The 18,316-nt window shown below is 47.6% G+C and overlaps 1 protein-coding gene across 2 annotated transcripts in view; it reads left to right on the top strand.

Moving 5' to 3' along the window:
• The window catches only part of NCKAP1 (NCK associated protein 1), a 58,447-nt gene extending 47,687 nt beyond the window's left edge, over positions 1 to 10,760 (top strand). For both annotated transcript variants that reach the window (XM_069860643.1, XM_069860644.1), the window contains 5 exons: positions 123 to 216; positions 1,955 to 2,071; positions 5,903 to 6,012; positions 8,616 to 8,705; positions 9,595 to 10,760. In XM_069860643.1, coding sequence (XP_069716744.1) covers positions 123 to 216; positions 1,955 to 2,071; positions 5,903 to 6,012; positions 8,616 to 8,705; positions 9,595 to 9,711 — 528 coding nt within the window. In that variant the 3' untranslated portion in view covers positions 9,712 to 10,760. The remainder of the gene's footprint in view (positions 1 to 122; positions 217 to 1,954; positions 2,072 to 5,902; positions 6,013 to 8,615; positions 8,706 to 9,594) is intronic.
• Positions 10,761 to 18,316: the final 7,556 nt, after the last annotated feature.

Raw genomic sequence — 18,316 nt, forward strand, 5'->3', positions numbered from 1 at the left:
CTTAGCACCTCAAGCTCCAGTAAGAATGTTTTAAAAACAACAGCAGAACTGTGCTGGTTCACGTTGACACAGAAAGCATTCAATGTTGTTCTTGTGGCAATTACCTTTCTTCTGGTCCCCAGGTGGCAATGAATGTGTATGAACTGTCATCAGCTGCTGGGTTGCCGTGTGAGATTGATCCAGCCTTGGTCGTAGCACTGTCTTCCCAAAAATCAGGTAAGGAGTTACAGCTTAAAAGATACAAGTGCGTTAGGGGAAAAAAAGGCAGTAAAAACCTAAATGCACCCAGGCATGGAAGTGTTGAAAGTATTCAGAGGACACTTTTATATCCTAGTTCTTTGTATTCCTTCGATGAACGCCATAAATGGCATAGGAACATCAATTATTTGTGCCTGATGCTTCCTGATGCGCTTGCTTGGGAATCTTGTCAACCCCAAATGAACCTGGTGACCTAGAAAAGGAAAATGAGTGGACAGTGAAGGGTTTTCATAACTAATGGTGACAACTGCTGCAGTGTGAGGCCGTGGAATCGAGGCTGTCGTGTGATCGGCTACAAACAGGAGCAGTTCTGTTGGACCGGTCTGTAGCAGATCCGTGTCACGTAAGCAAGCACCAGGAGCTGGAATGCCAGCTGGATGCATTTCAGGAGTGCACAACACGTGTTAGCCGTGTGTTACACCAGTGTTAACATGGAGCTCACAGGGGAAAACGTGGCACAATGAACATGTTAACGTTCTAACGTGTCCGGTGCTTCCTCTTGTTTGCTTTATAGCCCTGCTGTCTGCTTTTCAGTTGTGTTTCCTCTGGTAGGTCAGAAGGCAGGAATTAAGGCTTTTAAGTCTTTTTTGACAGTCTGTAGCTTTTTCCCCCTGTTTATAACAGATAGTTAATGTTCTAATCCAATTGTGGATATTTTAAATGCTACCCACGTTGTTTTTCCTTGCTTTACTAGTAGTTATTTGGGGAGGGGGAAATCCAGCTCGTTCCAAGGGGCGTTTTTGTATTCAAGCGTAAGCATCAAGCACACTATCTTTGTATACCTTAAAAAAATGTACTTGTTTTCATGTGCATAACATACATAGCTGTATCTTCAGAACACAGCCAGTGTCAGAGATGGCATTTTAGATGGATTATTTCATCGGGGTGTAGCTGTGGAATGTTTAAGCTGGGTGAACAAGGCAGGGAATTTCTGTATATTTTCATGATTGATCAGGATCTTGTGTTCGGATTCTTACCTTTGCAGTTTGAAGTGGTTCACTTTTAGTCTTTCAGTTTGTACAGATGCAACTACTGTATTTCCCAGCTGCTGACTTGTTTTTAAAGCTAATCACAGAATGGTTTGGGTTGGGAGGGACCTCAAAGCCCACCCAGTCCCACCCCTGCCATGGGCAGGGACACCTCCCACTGGATCAGGGGCTCCAAGCCCCATCCAGCCTGGCCTTGAACCCCTCCAGGGATGGGGCAGCCACCCCTGCTCTGGGCAACCTGGGCCAGGGCCTTCCCTCCCTCAGTGTGACGTTGCTGCTGGATTTGAAAATGTAAGACTTCAGTGTGAACGGAGGTGAGCACACATCACCTTCTGCTCATTGACCAAAAGAGGAGTGCAGGAGCAGCTCTCCTCATCACAGAGCAAGAACTGGATTTACACCAGCATGGAAAAATCCTCTTCTGCTCAGCACGGGAAAGTCTGAGTAACTGTATGGTTAGAAGTGGCAGGGTGGCCGCAACTTGTCTTCGTTCTTTTAGATAACGAAGGGGACATGTTGAAGCTCCACCCTGTGTCTTTTGGCAAGGTGGGCACAATATGCCTCCTTTCACAGTACAGATATGAGTTTGGTGGTGGCAGGTTGAAATTTCAATTTGGTCAAACTTTTTATGTGCTGAGCTACCTGCAGTTGAAAGGAAATCCTTGAAAATTACTTCTTGAATTAAAGAACTTTGGTTTGTTTTTCAGAAAACATCAGTCCAGAAGAGGAATATAAAATCGCTTGCCTTCTCATGGTCTTCGTGGCAGTCTCCTTGCCCACTCTGGCGAGTAATGTGATGTCCCAGTACAGCCCAGCCATTGAAGGTAACGTCGCATCAGCTAAAGCTTTGCTGTGAATGCTTTCCTGATGATAGTCCTGGTATTTTCTTGAACACTTTTGCTTTAAATACTTACTGACATTTTGTAGTGAACAAAGTTTTACAGTCAGTTAGTCCTAACCTGGGAAAGTTCTTCTGAAATTTACCTTAAAAAACATTTACTTAATTCTGTCTGAGATAACTTTATGCGGAAAATTGAAAAATAAGTCTTCTTGAGATTTAAGGAAGTTCAGGTACTGTAGGGGGCAATCTTATCGTAATACGTGGAATTTCTGGAGCATATATTCTACATTAATTAGTGTGAGACCGATTATGTCATTGTATGGATGGTTTAATAACCAGGACATTGGCTTTGGGTCACTCGCGCAAAGTGTCTTTTCTATATTTGATGTGCTGTTAGTATTACTAAGCATAAAGTCTTGCAAACAGAATCCTGAGGGCGTAAGCTGGGAACAGGATTTATATCCTCTGCATCACTTCAAGCTTTTTATTAAAGAGGAAATCTTTGCCTCAAGGAAATTCTTTGCGCGTAATCCACAAAAAAGAGCTGCTTCTCAGACAAAATTAAGTTGAGAGAAGACTGACAAAACTGTTCCAACACATACAGAAGTCACCTTTCAGCTGTTCAAGCTGTTCCTTTGTGTTGTGTAGCATGGCTCTGTTTGTTATGCATCCCTTTACTGAGTACAGCATGTTTTTTCAATTTTATTGTTTTTAAAGTTGCATTATTTATAATCCGGTCAAAATTTCACTCACAAAGAATGTCTGAACTCACTGCTGCAAATGTAAATGCCAGGAAAAGATGCAAAATTCTGACAGCTCCCTGTATCATTTTGTTGTACACACATCCCATTTTTTTTAGACCCAAAGTGGTTGTTTTCAGTGAGGTTAATTAAACATCATCTGCATTTTCAAGAGATCAGGGGGGTTTATAGTTCTAGTTTCATTTTAAACATAGTGCAGCCTTTGGCCGATTGTGAGAAGGTTGAATAAAGCTCTGATGCAATGAGTAGAACTCGGACATCGGTTTGGAAGGGTACAGATTTTAATGTTAACAGCTTATTGTGAAGATAAGGGAGAACAGCCTGAAACCTGCAGAGTTATTTCATGTTGTCTGCACTCTCATAGTAGTTCTGCTGCTTTCTGCAAGCTCTTTCACAGTCATGACAGCTAAATGACAACCTCAGATACTGGCAGGAGCAGAGACTGTCAAAGTGGTGATGGGCACAGGCAGGAACTTGTTACAGGACAATCGGGTTGACCTTCCTCTGGAATAACCTGAGGCCATTTCCTCCAGGGCCACAGTGCTACAAGCTTTTAACTCTGATTTTATTTTCACGTTCACCCCTCTGTGAATTTATTTCCAAGGTGGTGAGTCAGTTCTGGCTAGAGGTTCTCCAGCAGATCAGAGCTGATGCAGGTGGGCCTTCTTCAAATGCCCCTTTGTTCCAGGGACCCACTTAGTCTTCAGGTTCTTGGCAGGCTGAAACAACAGATCATTTTTATCTTTTGCCTGGTTTGCATCACGTAGCTTAATTATTCCTGTTCCTGGGACTTTGTTTACATCCGGTAACTCTTCCCGTGAGGTCAGGCAAAGCCTGTTTCAAAGTGGGCCCTTCAAGTAAGTGCAGTTCTTATAAAAACTGTGACTGGAGAGCAGTCACATCTAGAACTGGAATAAACCCCTATTAGGAGTGGCTGCTGATTTTATGACATTCGGGCTCTGTATTTTGGTAATTCTTTACTGAGTGAGCTCTGTTTATTGAAAGGAAGAGAGTCTAGCAAAAAGAATACATAAAATATGTTCCTTCTACAAAAATAACTGAACAAACAGAATAGACCTTGTCATCCTGCCTTCCTTGCAGAATATTTTTGCCCTTCTTGTAAAAGGTCTGGCTTTAGACACTTAATATAGATGTTATTTCTAGAATGAGAATTTAATAAATGCTGCTTTTTGTGAAGTCAGTTCTCTGGACAAATCCTGAATTTACCCATGAAGATTTAAAGGAGTTTGAACTTTCTGATCTGGCAAGACGTGACTCGCAAATACCAACAGTCTTCGGGCAGCTTTAGCAGCATCTGTGTTCTCTCTTTTTCAAGATCAAGCCTGTTTGTCCCACTGGCTCCAGATAAAAGCACAGGCTCTAACAGACCTTCACTTCTGTTCCCAGTAAGAAATGGGAACTGCCAGTGAAATCCCAGGCTGGAGCTCTAATCTGTCCTCTAGAGGCTAGAACAGAACACGGGTCTGCAAGGGACACAGCCTTCTCCAAATACTTGAAACCTGTCGTAGGCTGGAAGATAACAGTTCCTCCACCGAATTCCCTTGCTGCTGCTCTTCCTGCAGTCTTGGACAGAAAAATGAAGTCACTTCAAAAAATCAAACTGCTTCAAAAACGAATACAAGTTTAAATCAGCAAAAGTGGGCAGGCCGGTTGTTCTGTAATGATGTTCAAGGGGAGTGTTGATCTGTTCCTTTCTTGGACTAGTGTATTCGTGCATTAATATTGAACTAAAAAAATAGGAGTAGGAGCACCTACTCAGTGGGGGACCTGCTGGTGGAGATCCACTGGGATCTCTGCTGGGACCCACTGGTCAGCATCTTCGTAGACCACCCAGAAAGGGGGGGAGAAGTGAGGAGAGGAGATTTGCATGCCACGTGAAGTTATTGAAGGTATCAGGGGAGCAAATTGCTGCAGAATCATGTTATGACTGAGCAAACCGGGCAATAAAATGGCAGAGAAAATGAATATTGAGTAGGAATAGTGATATGCATGAGGGGAAAAAGCTGATTTTTCTCAGGTGGAGCGATGGGGTCTAGCTGACCTCGCTACGCAGGCATGATCTAGGAGTTATGATAAATGACTGGGTGAAAACATGAGCTCACTGCTCAGCCCTGGCCAAAAAGAATTGGTAAGAACCAGCAGTGTTTGCATGCTTGAATGCTTTCAAACTCCTTCAAACGCCACCTCCTCTTTGCATTTCCTGAGATATTTGCCCAGTTGTCTGTTAATTCTCTTTTGAAGCGATGGATTTGACTTAGTTTGCCTGGAGGAGATACCAGGCTTACAGAGGAGCGCTTCTGCTGCACTCTCCAAAAACTGGAGTCATTTGATCACTTTTCCTGCCTCTGCAGCCTGGTTGAATTTTAAGCAAGGTTTTGTACAACAATCAGCAGTGCGACAGTTTTGTTCATAGCATCATAGAGTAGTTTGGGTGGGAAGGGACCCTAAAGCCCATCCAGTCCCACCCCTGCCATGGGCAGGGACACCTCCCACTGGATCAGGGGCTCCAAACCCCATCCAGCCTGGCCCTGAACCCCTCCAGGGATGGGGCAGCCTCAGCTTCCCTGGGCAACCTGGGCCAGGGCCTCCCCACCCTCATGGTGAAGAAATTCCTCTTTATTGTTCTTGGGTTCCTGTGATGCTCTTGGGTGAACACTTTCTCGTCACAACAACTCATTCATTTACACAGAAAGGAGAAAACAACCAGGTAGCCTGAAAAACTCTTAACTTGCACTTGTCTTCTTAGGCTGGTCAAGTGGTAACACTGTCACAGGTTGTAGAAACCAAATACAGTGGAGTAAATGCTTTTTCCTGGTGTCCGAGAGGCACAGGGATCTCAGGTTGCCACGAGCATTGCAGCACTCAGAAGGGAGATCCGTACTGGTGGCTTTCCTGATACCAAGAGCAGTGTGAACCGAGTACTTTCCCATTGTGTAAGATGCTAAAAGTCGATCTCTTATTGTGACAAGTCTATTTGCTTATTGGGGATATTCAGACACGTTGTGAGGTAACTTGTGTTTGTTTTTGTTCAGGGCATTGCAACAACATCCATTGCTTGGCAAAAGCCATCAACCAGATCGCTGCAGCTTTATTCACCATCCACAAGGGAAGCATCGAAGACCGTCTGAAGGAGTTTTTGGCCGTACGTACAACTTCATTTGTAGAGCTCTGCCCTGAGAAGAGGGGAACTCTCACCCCTAGTGCCCCTCGCTCCAATTGATCCGTAGCCCAGCTTGTGCAGCACTGTTAATAAATCAACGGCGTGTTTGTCACTGCGAGTGTTACCTTCACAGTCGCAGTCAGCCACGAGTGATCTCCATCACAAGGCATGTCATAAGCATTTAGATTAGTATGGATGAGTATTGATCAACAAGCACTTATTGCACTTGAATATTGCTTCATAATGCTCGTGGCATACTTACTTTCCTGTAGCTATAGATGGCAGAGAAGCTGAAGTTATCATATAATACAGGGTTATTTGTGATTAGGAGAAAATTAGCTGTGGGTAAGTTTTTGAAGTCCAGAAATACGTTAAAATTTGTATCTTAACAAGAAAAACATCTGTTGACTTCAGGAAGCATTCAGGCAGAAAATGTAATATTTGGGATGCAATTGATTTCATATAAACCTGTGTTTGGTGCACAAGAGAAAAGCATCTTGTTAGCCCAAGTCTATACACAGATTAAAATCAGTCGCAGTCATTCAGCAGCAGTCGGCTCTGTGGGATTTTGGGAAGTAACAGTAACAAATCAGTGCAAGTGCCATAATTTTTTTTTGTTTTCAGTGTAATCTTTAGTATTTTGGCACATGCTGTTGCTCGCCTCGCGTGGCTGTGACTGGGAAAAGGAAAGTGCAATTCTTAGAGAGTTAAGATTCTGTCTGGCAGACTTTTTTGCCATGATGCATTTGAATCTTTAGTCTACTTGACTCTTCCAAAGACTCCACAGCGGCTTTTGGGTTGCACCTTTTGAACTGCCTGTCCTTCTTGAGCACGGAGCTGTCTGGTAGCAGTGGGCTGCAGGGGCGTTTGGGAAGAGGGGTTTTATGCTTTGGGGTGGGTTGAAGATCAAAGCTTCTGAAATCCTTAGCGATGCTTAGAAAAATAGCGAAAGCCCTTAGGTACTGGCGACGCATTATAAATATGCCTTGGTGTGCTGCTCAAGTAGAAATAGAATATTTAAAGCAGCTCTTAATTAGCCAATACTTGATGGGAAACCAGAGGCTAAAACAGCAGTTACACTTTTAATTTCTACAAATTACTACCAATTTTAAGTGATTCTTGCTTTTTTGCCTGATTTTGGCCTTGAAATGTGAAAAAAATGTCCCCTCTCCTCCTTATTTTATGTGCCTTAGGCACTGATGGGGTGGGGTGGTGGTGGCTTTCTATACCAGGAGGTCTACAGAACCACTTTTTTTTTTTTTTTTTTAAAACCTTGAAGGTGTCTTTCCCTTCTGGAAATTCACTGCATTTTGTAAAACCAAAAACCTTTGGCCATTAACTTTCTCCTGCAACTGCTGGCTGTAAAAGATGAAAAAGGAACGGCTGTGTAAAGTTGTGCGCATTTGACAAGTGAGGGAAAGCAGTAGAGTTTCATGTGATAAAACCACTCTGGGGATGAGGTTTGCATTTTTGCAGTGGTTACACGCTGGTTTTCACAGCTCTTACTGTGCAGACCATGACTTGAGGGTTCAGCTATGCTGTTAATCTTTCTGTCCTAACACCTTTCACGTGTCCCTGGGAGTTTGTCTGAAAGAGAAACACTTCTTAAGGAGAAAATGTACAGCTGGGGATGAGCTGCTGTCCTGTCCAAGTGGAAATGACCTGCTAGGTTATTTCATACCAGTTTTCTTTAGTACTAATAATTAGGTTGTTCTTGCGAACTCTGCGTGTTTGCTTTATATTACAGGTTGATTCATGGCAGCATGTGTTCATGAGGAATATTGATTTAGATTGTTAAAGTCAGTATTTTAAGTTAAAATCCTTTTCTGGTAATCATGGTTTGAGCTCGTTTGTTGTTGTTTGGTGTGAGGGCAAAAATGATGAGTGTAGAGCTGATCGCTGAAAGGAGGTTGTTTCAATTTTCTGTAACAGGGATTCTAAGTGCATCTGCATATCAAGTGTTTTCCTGTATTCTGCCATCCTGAGCTCATAAATACTTGAGTACATGCTAGAAGTTTCTAGGGTATCTTCTAAAACCAGTATGTAAGGTGGTCTGATAAAACATTACTCGTTTACATTGAGGATGACGTTTCTTCAATTAAAAATATAGCTTAGGAAGTAAAACTTGCCCATTTTGGAACAGAAGGAAAAGTTATAACTTCAATAAAAACTTACATTGCCTTAAATTGTACAAAAATGCAATAAGTTTATATGCGTATTGGGCAGGACAGAGGAAGGGAGGCCTTGATCCCAGGAGGGTTCTGTCACCAGTTGCAGCAGACTTTATAGTGAACAGCGAAAGGTTCTTTGCAGTAAATTAATTCACTTTTTGTATTAAAAGAGCAGGTGTCACTTATTAAACACTACTGGAAATGAACAAAACTGGCCCACTGAGTCTAAAGCCCCACTGATGGTTCATGTGCTCAGGATTGCTTATTTTCCTTTCCCTTTCCTGGTACAACGCAGTGTCCCTTGGTGAGGATAGCGATTCCCTTAGAGAGAGGATTTGTGTCGGTGTAAGGAAACAGCAGGAGCTGAACAGTGCATTGTTTTATTTATTGCTTGGAAATGCTTGTCTTCTGTAGCTTGCATCGTCCAGTCTACTGAAGATCGGCCAGGAGACGGACAAAACCACCACAAGGAACAGGGAATCCGTTTACCTACTACTAGACATGGTGAGTGTTTGTCGGTTGTGTTTGTTAGTGACTTAGGGAATCAGCTGCAAGTTGCTTCCTTCAGCGAGGGAGTTTGGGTGTCCCCTTGGGTCGCACATTTCGTGAACCAGCAGAAATCATGTTTTATGTCATTCTCCTTGGCATCTGAGTGTCAGCAATGAGGTTTTTTAGAATCCTAGAATCATGGAATGGTTTGGGTTGGAAGGGACCTCCAAGCCCGTCCAGTCCCACCCCTGCTGTGGGCAGGGACACCTCCCACTGGATCAGGGGCTCACAGCCGCATCCAACCTGGCCTTGAACCCCTCCAGGGATGGGGCGGCACCTTACCCCAGCGTGTTTTTTGCCATCCCCCTTTGTCATCTAGAACGTTGCATCTCATTGTTCAGGTCATTGCATTGTTCACTTAGAGCATACAGCATTGAAATGCAATTTGAATTTAAGGGAGCATTGTTCAGAGCTCACGGGAGAAAATCCCTCTGCTCAGAGGCTTTGCTATCAGATTCCGCATCTTCTGGAAATGGCAGGAGTGCTCTGGGACTGTAGATACAGGAGAGCTAAATGATGAGCTTTGAGAAACAGCGAGTTTCATAGAATCGTTTGGTTGGAGAAGACCTTTGAGACCGAGTCCAGCCGTACCTGTCCACTGCTAAACCAGATCCCTGAGCACCTCATCTACCTGTCTTTTAAACCTTTCCAGGGGTGGGGACTCCACCACCGCCCTGGGCAGCCTCTGCCAGGGTCACGTGTTTCTCCCCAGCGTTTAAACTCTGCATCATTTCTGTTTGCTGTGACATCTGTGAGTGCTGTGGTGCAGACCAGAGGCATCTGTGTGAGCCAGATGATCAGGAGAAGGTATTCTGCGAAATGCAGTGTTTCTGGTTTCTTTCAGATCGTGCAAGAGTCTCCGTTCCTGACGATGGATCTCTTGGAGTCCTGTTTCCCTTACGTGCTGCTGAGAAACGCTTACCACGCTGTCTACAAACAAAGCGTCACCTCCTCTGCCTGACCATCCACTCCCTGGAGATAAGACATAGCACGCATCTGTGTGGCCTCAGTTCTCGCTGTAAACCGTGGAGCTCTTTTACTTTATGGCCTGATGAACAGTTTTGTGGGTTATAAACCTTTTCCATAAAGTTGTATTTCCGATCAGTGGTTTCTCAATATGGTTGTACTACAATATCAGCTTGGTTTGTTTTAGGTTGCACATTCCTGGAAAATCTTCTTTCATTTCTTCCTTTTTTCTTTTCTTTTTAATTTAGAGCATCAGTTCTGTTTAAAGAAATATTACTTCTGCTCTATGTTTTTGATATGGATCATGCAAAACAAAAAATTGCTTGTTTATTTCCCAGAAGACAAATGTATTTAGTGATTATTTTAGATAGCGTAGCTTCCATCTGTGTGTAAATTATTTCATATAGGGAGAGTTATAATCTTGTACCTATTGTTCTTACTGAAAACAAAATATTGGATGTGCATTTCTGTGAAGTAACTACAGCACCTCTAGTTTTATTTGGAAACACTCACCAACTACGTACTCTGACACTAACATTCCCGATGTCCTAGGACTGCTCACCCCTCAGGCAGCGATCCTCTCCCGACACTCGGAAACAACCGCGAGTGGTGTTGTTTGTATAAAGCATAGTGGACATTTTTATTAAACTAACCTCATTGGTGCCCTGTCGGCATTAACACCACCAGTGTCCCCTGCTGTATAATAAACATTCTTACCCGTGTATCCCATGTTGATAAAGCGTTAGCCCTTAACAACCACTTTTTATATGTTTTAAACTTTGGAAATTCAAGTGTACCTCCCATAACATACAATAAACACTAGACTGTACTATCTGTAGGTGAATTATTTTTAATATAAATGTTATCCTAGTATTTTAAGCTGAAACTGTGCTGTTGTGCATTGATTTACATCTCACAGTTCATTAAATATCAATCCTTAGAGCTTTTATGTGAAGACTTCTTTTAATCCTTCGCCTTTTGGCTTCTGCAATAGTGAATCATGTAAAAAGCTGGAAGAAGGAATTAAAAACAATGTAAAAAGTGTCAGTGTAGTCCATTATCCTTTAAATGTTAATTTTACTTAATAAAGTGAGAAGAGCGTTTATGTAGAATCATGGAATGGTTTGGGTTGGAAAGGACCTTAAAGCCCATCCAGCTCGTTAAGCGAAGAGGTTGGGCGTCACCTTCAAGCAGCTCATGAACCAGAGGAACTCGTGGTTCATTCTTCCTGGCATCTGCATGTCAGGAATGAATTTTTTTAGAATCGCAGAATGATTTGGGTTGGAAGGGACCTCAAAGCCCATCGAGTTCTACCCCCTACCACCTCCCGCGGGATCCGGTTGCTCCAAGCCCCATCCAACCTGGCCTTGAACCCCTCCAGGGATGGAGCAGCCACCCCTGCTCTGGGCAGCCTGGGCCAGGGCCTCCCCACCCTCAGAGTGAAGAATTTCTCCCTAATGTCCCATCTAAATCTTTCCCCCTTTCCATTTAAAGCTGTTCCCCCTCATCCTGTCACTCCAGGCCCTTGCAAAAAGCCCCTCCCCAGCTTCCCTGGAGCCCCTTTCAGTACTGGGAGGCCAGTTGGTTGTTCTCTGTGATCCACTGCTCTGTGTTTCTCCCCAGGCTCTGGATGTTGTATCGAGCCCCTGTTCCTGATGCAACTTCTGTGCACACCGGTGACTTTTGCTGTTCTGAAAGGCCTGTTGTGAGCTCCGTTACAGCAGCTGCCTCTGTCCGGAGGGAAGAAGCACTGGATTACAATAGTCTTGAGGACGTAAGACAGTACATACATGTTTTTCTTAATTATGCATTTCGTGTTATAATTGTGGAGCTGGTTTGAAATTGGTAACTTAGTGCCATAACGAATGAGTTTGTTCTTAAAGCGGTCAGGTCAGATGCAAGACTTCAGGGTTCTGTAAGATTTATAATCTAACGCGTTCAAATCTCCTGATATTCATTAAGGTTTCGGTTGTAATGTAGCTTTTGTGGAACTGGCCATTCCTTGTACGCTTTTGCTGTTTGTCCTGTTGTAAAGTCTGTAAATATTTGTCCTACCACGTAACCAAACCGCCCCCCTGACCCGTATCCAGGCCCATCTCTCACTGCTCTCAGTCACGCTGTCTCTCGTTCCGCTGGGTCAGACCGACCCGCGCGCTGGCTGTGGTGTCAGCGTGTCTTAACACAAGTCAGGAACTGAAAATGTTTGTATTCAAATCAAAATCAAAAGCTTGTGTTGAGCTGCATGTAAAGCCAGGGGATTGGAGTAGTTTCTTGTGTAGACTGAGGGGCTGTTGCCTCGGCGTGGTCATCGTGATCTAACGTTTTTCTCACAAACAGTAAAAGCAACGGTGACAAAAATGAACGCGTTCCTTGCACAGGGACACAAGGGAGAGAGAAATCAAGCTAAGGCTGCTCTGTGAATGTATGTGGTGGTGATTATGGTGTGGTGTGAGCAAGGAGCGAGGGAGAGGGGAGTGAAAGACCTCGCGCAGTGACTCCGAGTCCATTTTGTAACTCTTAAGGCTTGTTTGCACTTTAAATCTGGGTTCTATTTCACAGAGCTCAAAGTCGCATTTAAAACGCCAGCTGAGGTGTCAGCTGCTTCCCACGCTGCTCCTGAAGCCAATTGTCCAGCTCTGAGATCAGCTGGAAGTGAGGTGCTGAGGGACATGGTTTAGTGTTTGATAGGAACGGTTGGACTCGATGATCCGGTGGGTCTCTTCCAACCTGGTTATTCTGTGATTCTATGATTCTAAGTGAAGGATGCTTGGAAATGTACAAGATGGAGGTTTCTCAGTGTGAGCGTGTTTGTCGAGCCCAACCTGGACAGGATCATCCCTCCGGTGCCTGTTCCAGGGAAGCAAGGAGGCCGGTCTGTGCAGTTTGGATTTAGTTCCGTTGATGTCTTTAAAGTGGAGGATGTCAGGAGGGATGTTTTATGTTACAAAGAGGTCAGGTAGTTGGAAGAAGTCACCTCTGCAGTTCATTAAAGGACTGAAAACCAGCTGAGAGAATGGGCTGGCGCTTACTTCAGAGATAACTTTATTAGGGAAATAATTGCACCGCTGTGTTCATAACGAATTTTGCTTGAATGCTGAGAAAATACGTGGGCTTTTGTCTAGTAGAAGCTGGGGACAGGGAGCAGCAGGAAAGGACGCGGGCTCTGGCGTAACGTCAGGGTACCTGGACCTCAGCTTTGAGGTCTGGGTGCTGTTATACACCCAGTGACCCTTCTGCAAAGGGGGAAGATGACACTAAAACCGCTGCGGCCCATGTTAAAGCCACCAGAGATGCTGTTGGAATCGAGCAGGATGGGGCAGTGCGTGCGGGCAGTTGCAGAAGCGTTGGAGCTGAGCCCCCTGCTGCCTTCTCCCAAGACACCCATAAAATACCCTGTGGCAGTGGGAATTGTCTTTATCTAAGCTCGTATTCTGATTCCAGCGAACAGAGCGATCGCGTTGGGTTATTAATTAGTCCTTAGCGAGCAGGTAAAAAGCACGAGCTTTTCTAAGTCATAAAACCTCGGTCGAGTTTATTCCTGTCCAGCTAAACTGTCGAATATTTGCGCGTGTCCTTGTGAGCGATGCTGCTAAGAAGGGATTCGTGTTTCCAGTTTTAGTAAGCGAGCCCGTGGCTTTGGAAAAAGACAAAAAGCAGCATTGTTGTACGAGCAGGCTATAAACACGGGGGAAAAAAACCACCCCGAGCCTGAGAAAAGCTTGTGGGGAGGTTGGGTTTACAGCTGTTGTGAAAGGAGCCCTGGGGGAGAGCAGCAACATTTCATTCTGGATAAATGCCACCAGCTTCTTGCCTCTGCGTTAGCTGAGCTGTGGAAGTCTGAGTAGAGGAGGAAAGCAGCTTTAAAACATTCTGTTCCCAACACTCTCAAGCCCGTTATTGAACTTGTTGGGTTTGTTTTTTAGTTAAAGAAGCATTCCTGATATCATCGAGGAACTGGAGGAGGATAAACACGGTGATAACTTCCTGGGCATGATTCATACTCTGCCATTATCAAAGCACGTGGGGGGTAAGAACTTTGATCCAAAAGTCCCAGAGTTCCCAAATATCCCTTCTTGTTGGGGGGTGAAGAGCTTCAGCAGGGCCCGGTGCGTGCTCTGAAGTGGCTGCAACTCCCAGGACACGGGGAACGCTGTGGGGTGCCACGAAGGGCTCACAGATCTGCTGAGCACGGGCAGGGTTCTGCAGGGAAATAAGGTTTTTCAGAGAGTGGGCACCTATCGAGGCTGTGATTATGTTCTTGTGAAACAACTTCACCCTTAAATAGCACCGTGGTATTTCTGCTTACAGTCCATCAGCTCTCCCTTAATGAGAGATCTACCCCTATGGTTTCTACTCCTATTTTCTACCTTCCTTGCTGTCTCTCGCAGAAGTGAAAACCGAATGGCAAGTGGAGAACATGGCTGCGAAGTCTCAGCGGTGGCTGCAGCCTTGGCCGCTCTGCCCAATTATGCAGTTTTTAGCAAACTGGAAACGGGACAAAAACCAGTTGTGTAGATAAAAAGCAGCATCAAGGAGCTGCTGGGTGGGAAAGCAGGTTCAGCTGCGTTTGCTTCCCAGCGCTGGGGTCTGATGGAGCAGGGCCCCGACCAGGCGTATGCGTAGGGCAACTGGGACTGGGAACAAGGAGGAGTTACAGACTTTGGTGTGTGAAACTGGAATTGTTTTCCCAGGGTTGGTAGCTTTCAGTTTTCTGGAGCATCTGCTGTTTGGGTGGCTCGCAGGTGTGTGTGGAAGCTCTCCAAAAGGCGATGGTTCTGCTCCTAACCTCGCTGAGGTTCCCGAACGGAGCCCTTTGCGATCCCACCGCGCTAAAACCGTGAGTGAAATCACATCAAACCCAACCTGCTCCCACTGGCACCAGCGAGGAGTCAAAACCCAGCTGGGTTCCCAGGGTTTGGTTTTAGGCCTGAGCGTGAGTTGGTGCTTGAAACTAATAAATCCGGGTAAGCGGGAGCAGGGGTGGGTTGGAGCTGTGCAACCGGAGAGGCTGTGAATCAGGAACAGTGAATTTATGGTTGAACAAAATGAAACTCGGAGTGGTGACGGCCTTTAAGCCGGGCATCTCAAATCATTCCTGCGGGGGCCGGACCAGAAATGCTGCGTAATGGCTACGGGATTGTAGAGCCGCGCGGGTTTTTGCCTGCAATGCTCCATCTGGAGGCGATTACAACTCGGAGAGGGCTCTGTGGTCTTGTTGTGTCTCCAATATGGCCCGTGGTGGGAGAGCAGGGTGTATTTTTCATTATCTGCGCGGTCATCATAGTAGCATGAAGCAACTGGTTGCATTAGAGTTGTGAACCGAATGTGTGCAGGTATTAAGGCGCACACGTACGCCTTGAGGCACTCGCAAGTCCGTTACCATCTAACGGGGGACGTGTGTGGGACCGGGGACGAAGCTTCTGTTCTCAGCGCCTCTGCGAATCAGGCTCTTCTCACACCTCCTAGTTTTTGGTTCCCACTGGATGCTTTTTGCTTTATTTTCCTATAGTTTTGGCGATAAACTCGTATGGCTGTGAAAGCATCCGGGTATCTTCATCTGACTTATGAAATGGAAGCAGAGTGCTCCCCGTTGGATGATGTTAGGAGTCCTGCTGCTTTCCTGTGTCTTGGAATGGGAGAACACGGTTCTGTCTGTGATCCCGGCTTTAGGTGATGCGTTTACAAAAGAGAGGATTACAGCAGACGGGACATCGAGATGAATTTAACGATTCCGAACAATAAAAAACTCTCTGATGCTCATTTTCAATGTTGCTCGTTGATCACAAGTTTAGCAGCTATATATTATAGACATTTAGCAGCTATAGATTATAGACATTTAGCAGCTATAGATTATAGATTATAGATTATAGATTATAGATTATAGATTATAGATTATAGATTATAGATTATAGCATCGGTTGCCTCTGAATTTGCGATGCACTGTCCCAGAGGAAAAGAGGGAAATGTGAGCGAATGCGAGAGTGGAAAGGTGCATCCTCGGAGGCACAGGGCACAGGAGGGTTATTGACGAGCTGTCTCATAAAAACGGCTCCCAGAATGACAAGTCTGAAAGAGATTGCACTAAAAGAACCTTTTCTTCTTCCTCGCTCCTTCCAAGTCATCCACAGAGAAGCCTGAAAGGTTATTAAAAGCAGTTAATAGTCCCCTGTGTTTTGTCTACCTGGGAGCTGAACTGAGATCCCGTCTGGAGCAGGAAATGTACAATAAATCCCATTTTTATGACTCTGTAAGTCAATGATTTTACGCTTTTAGCAACAGCAGCGTAAGAAGTATTTTTGGGTTTTGCTTTTGGGCGAGTTTCTGGGTCGGTTTGTGGTTTCGTGTTTGTTTTTCTAAGTCGGGGTCTAGAAGCACATTAAGTTGCGATGGAAAGACCCAGCGAAGTGAAACCGTCTTCTGAGTAAGTATTTCTATCCTTGGGAAGGGCCTGGACGCCTCTTAAATGTGGCCATCCTCACGTCTGGGATGGGCCGGGTTCATCCATGGGGCCTGGTTCATCCACGGCACGGAGCCCACCAAGCCGAGGGCTGCTTCGTCTTCTCCGAGCTCCGAGGGCTCTGGTGGGACACAAGGAAAAGGAAAACTCCAACGTTCATGTGGCAGCGAGAGCTGTTCCCTGTGGGGCCGGGGGGGGATGGTGGCCTCAAACAGAAAAGTGCTGCGATGCGGGGCCTTCCGGCATCAGGGTGGTCGTTGGACCTGGAAAAACACCACCCCTGCTGGATTTTTCCCCAGTCCTTGCCCCATCCCTTCCCGAATTCATTCCCGTGCTAGTTTTAAGCACGTACGTGTTTCTTAACAGGCTCCAGCAGAACGGGGGGTCAGACGCATCCGCAACATCTACTTCGTGTCATTCCTCTTGGGATCGGGAATGCAGATTTGTTGGGCTCGGAGGGTGAGAATGCCCGGAGAAGGGAAGGCTCCAAGGAGACCTTCCTTCTAGCCCCTTCCCCTCAAAGGGGTTGATGAGAAAGCTGGGGAGGGGCTGTTCCCAAAGGCTTGGAGTGACAGGACAGGGGAAACGGGGATAAACTGGAGAGGGGTAGAGTTAGACTGGACACAAGGAGGAATTTCTTCACGATGAGGGTGGTGAGGCCCTGGCCCAGGCTGCCCAGAGCAGGGGTGGCTGCCCCATCCCTGGAGGGGTTCAAGGCCAGGCTGGATGGGGCTTGGAGCCCCTGATCCAGTGGGAGGTGTCCCTGCCCGTGGCCGGGGTGGGACTGGATGGGCTTTGAGGTCCCTTCCGACCCAAACCATTCCATGATTCTGTTCTCTGATTCCATGAAATGTTCACCTTTCTGGGAGGAGGGAAGGGGTTTCCGTCTGTGGCTTTGTTCTTTCAAGTTTGGGGTTTATATATCTCTATATACACACATCTGTGCTGCTCCCCGTGGTCTGGGGATGGATTTGGGGTTTGTGGGGATGGGGAGGTGGGCGAGGGCAGTGGGGAAGGGATGGAGTGCGGGATGGGGAGAACCAGGCACCTTGGAGGGAGCAGGGGACGCAGAGCGGCTGGGAGGGGGCAGGGGGCAGCTTGGGGGGTGTAGTGAATGCAGGGGGTGGCTCTGGGGGTGCAGGAGGCAGCTGGTGGGGGAGACTGGGCAGGGGGAGTAGGGGGCAGCTTGGGGGGTGCAGGGGCAATTCAGGGGGTGCAGGCGGCAGGGGCTGCAGGGGCAGCTCGGGGCGTACAGGGGCTGTAGAAGGCGGTGCAGGAGCAGCTCTGGGGGGGCAGGGGGCAGCTTGGAGGCTGCAGGGGGCAGCTTGGGGGGCGGTGCCGGGGGCGGGGGGCGCGGGGGGCAGCTCTGGGGGGGCAGAGGCAGGTCGAGGGGGCGGTGCGGGGCCCGTGGGGGGCAGAGGGGCAGCTCTGGGGGTGCCGGGTCAGCTCTGGGGGCGCAGGGGCAGCCGTGGGGGTGCAGGGCCCGCGAGGGGTGCCGGGTCAGCTCTGGGGGCGCAGGGGCAGCCCGGGGGGTGCAGGGGCAGCTGTGGGGGCTGCAGGGGCAGCTCTGGGGGTGCAGGGTCAGCTGTGGGGGTGGTGTGGGGCTCGTGGGGGGCGCAGGGTCAGCTCAGGGGGCGCAGGGGCAGCTGTGGGGGCGCAGGGGCAGCTGTGGGGGTGCAGGGGCATCTGTGAGGGTGCAGGGGCAGCTCTGGGGGCGCAGGGGCAGCTGTGGGGGTGGTGCGGGGCTCGTGGGGAGTGCAGGGTCAGCTCAGGGGGCGCAGGAGCGGCTGTGGGGGCGCAGGGCCCGCGGGGGGCGCAGGGGCAGCTCTGAGGGTGCGGGGGCAGCTCTGGGGGCGGTGCGGGGCCCGTGGGGGGCGCAGGGGCGGCTCTGGGGGCGCAGGGGCAGCTGTGGGGGCGCAGGGGCAGCTCTGGGGGCGCAGGGCCCGGGGGGGGCGGTGCAGGGGCAGCTGTGGGGGCGCAGGGGCAGCTGTGGGGGCGCAGGGGCAGCTCTGGGGGCGCAGGGCCCGGGGGGGGCGGTGCAGGGGCAGCTGTGGGGGCGCAGGGCCCGGGGGGGGCGGTGCAGGGGCAGCTGTGGGGGCGCAGGGGCAGCTGTGGGGGCGCAGGGGCAGCTCTGGGGGCGCAG

Source organism: Phaenicophaeus curvirostris, chromosome 7 (genome assembly GCF_032191515.1).
Source record: "Phaenicophaeus curvirostris isolate KB17595 chromosome 7, BPBGC_Pcur_1.0, whole genome shotgun sequence".
NCBI lineage: Eukaryota > Metazoa > Chordata > Aves > Cuculiformes > Cuculidae > Phaenicophaeus > Phaenicophaeus curvirostris.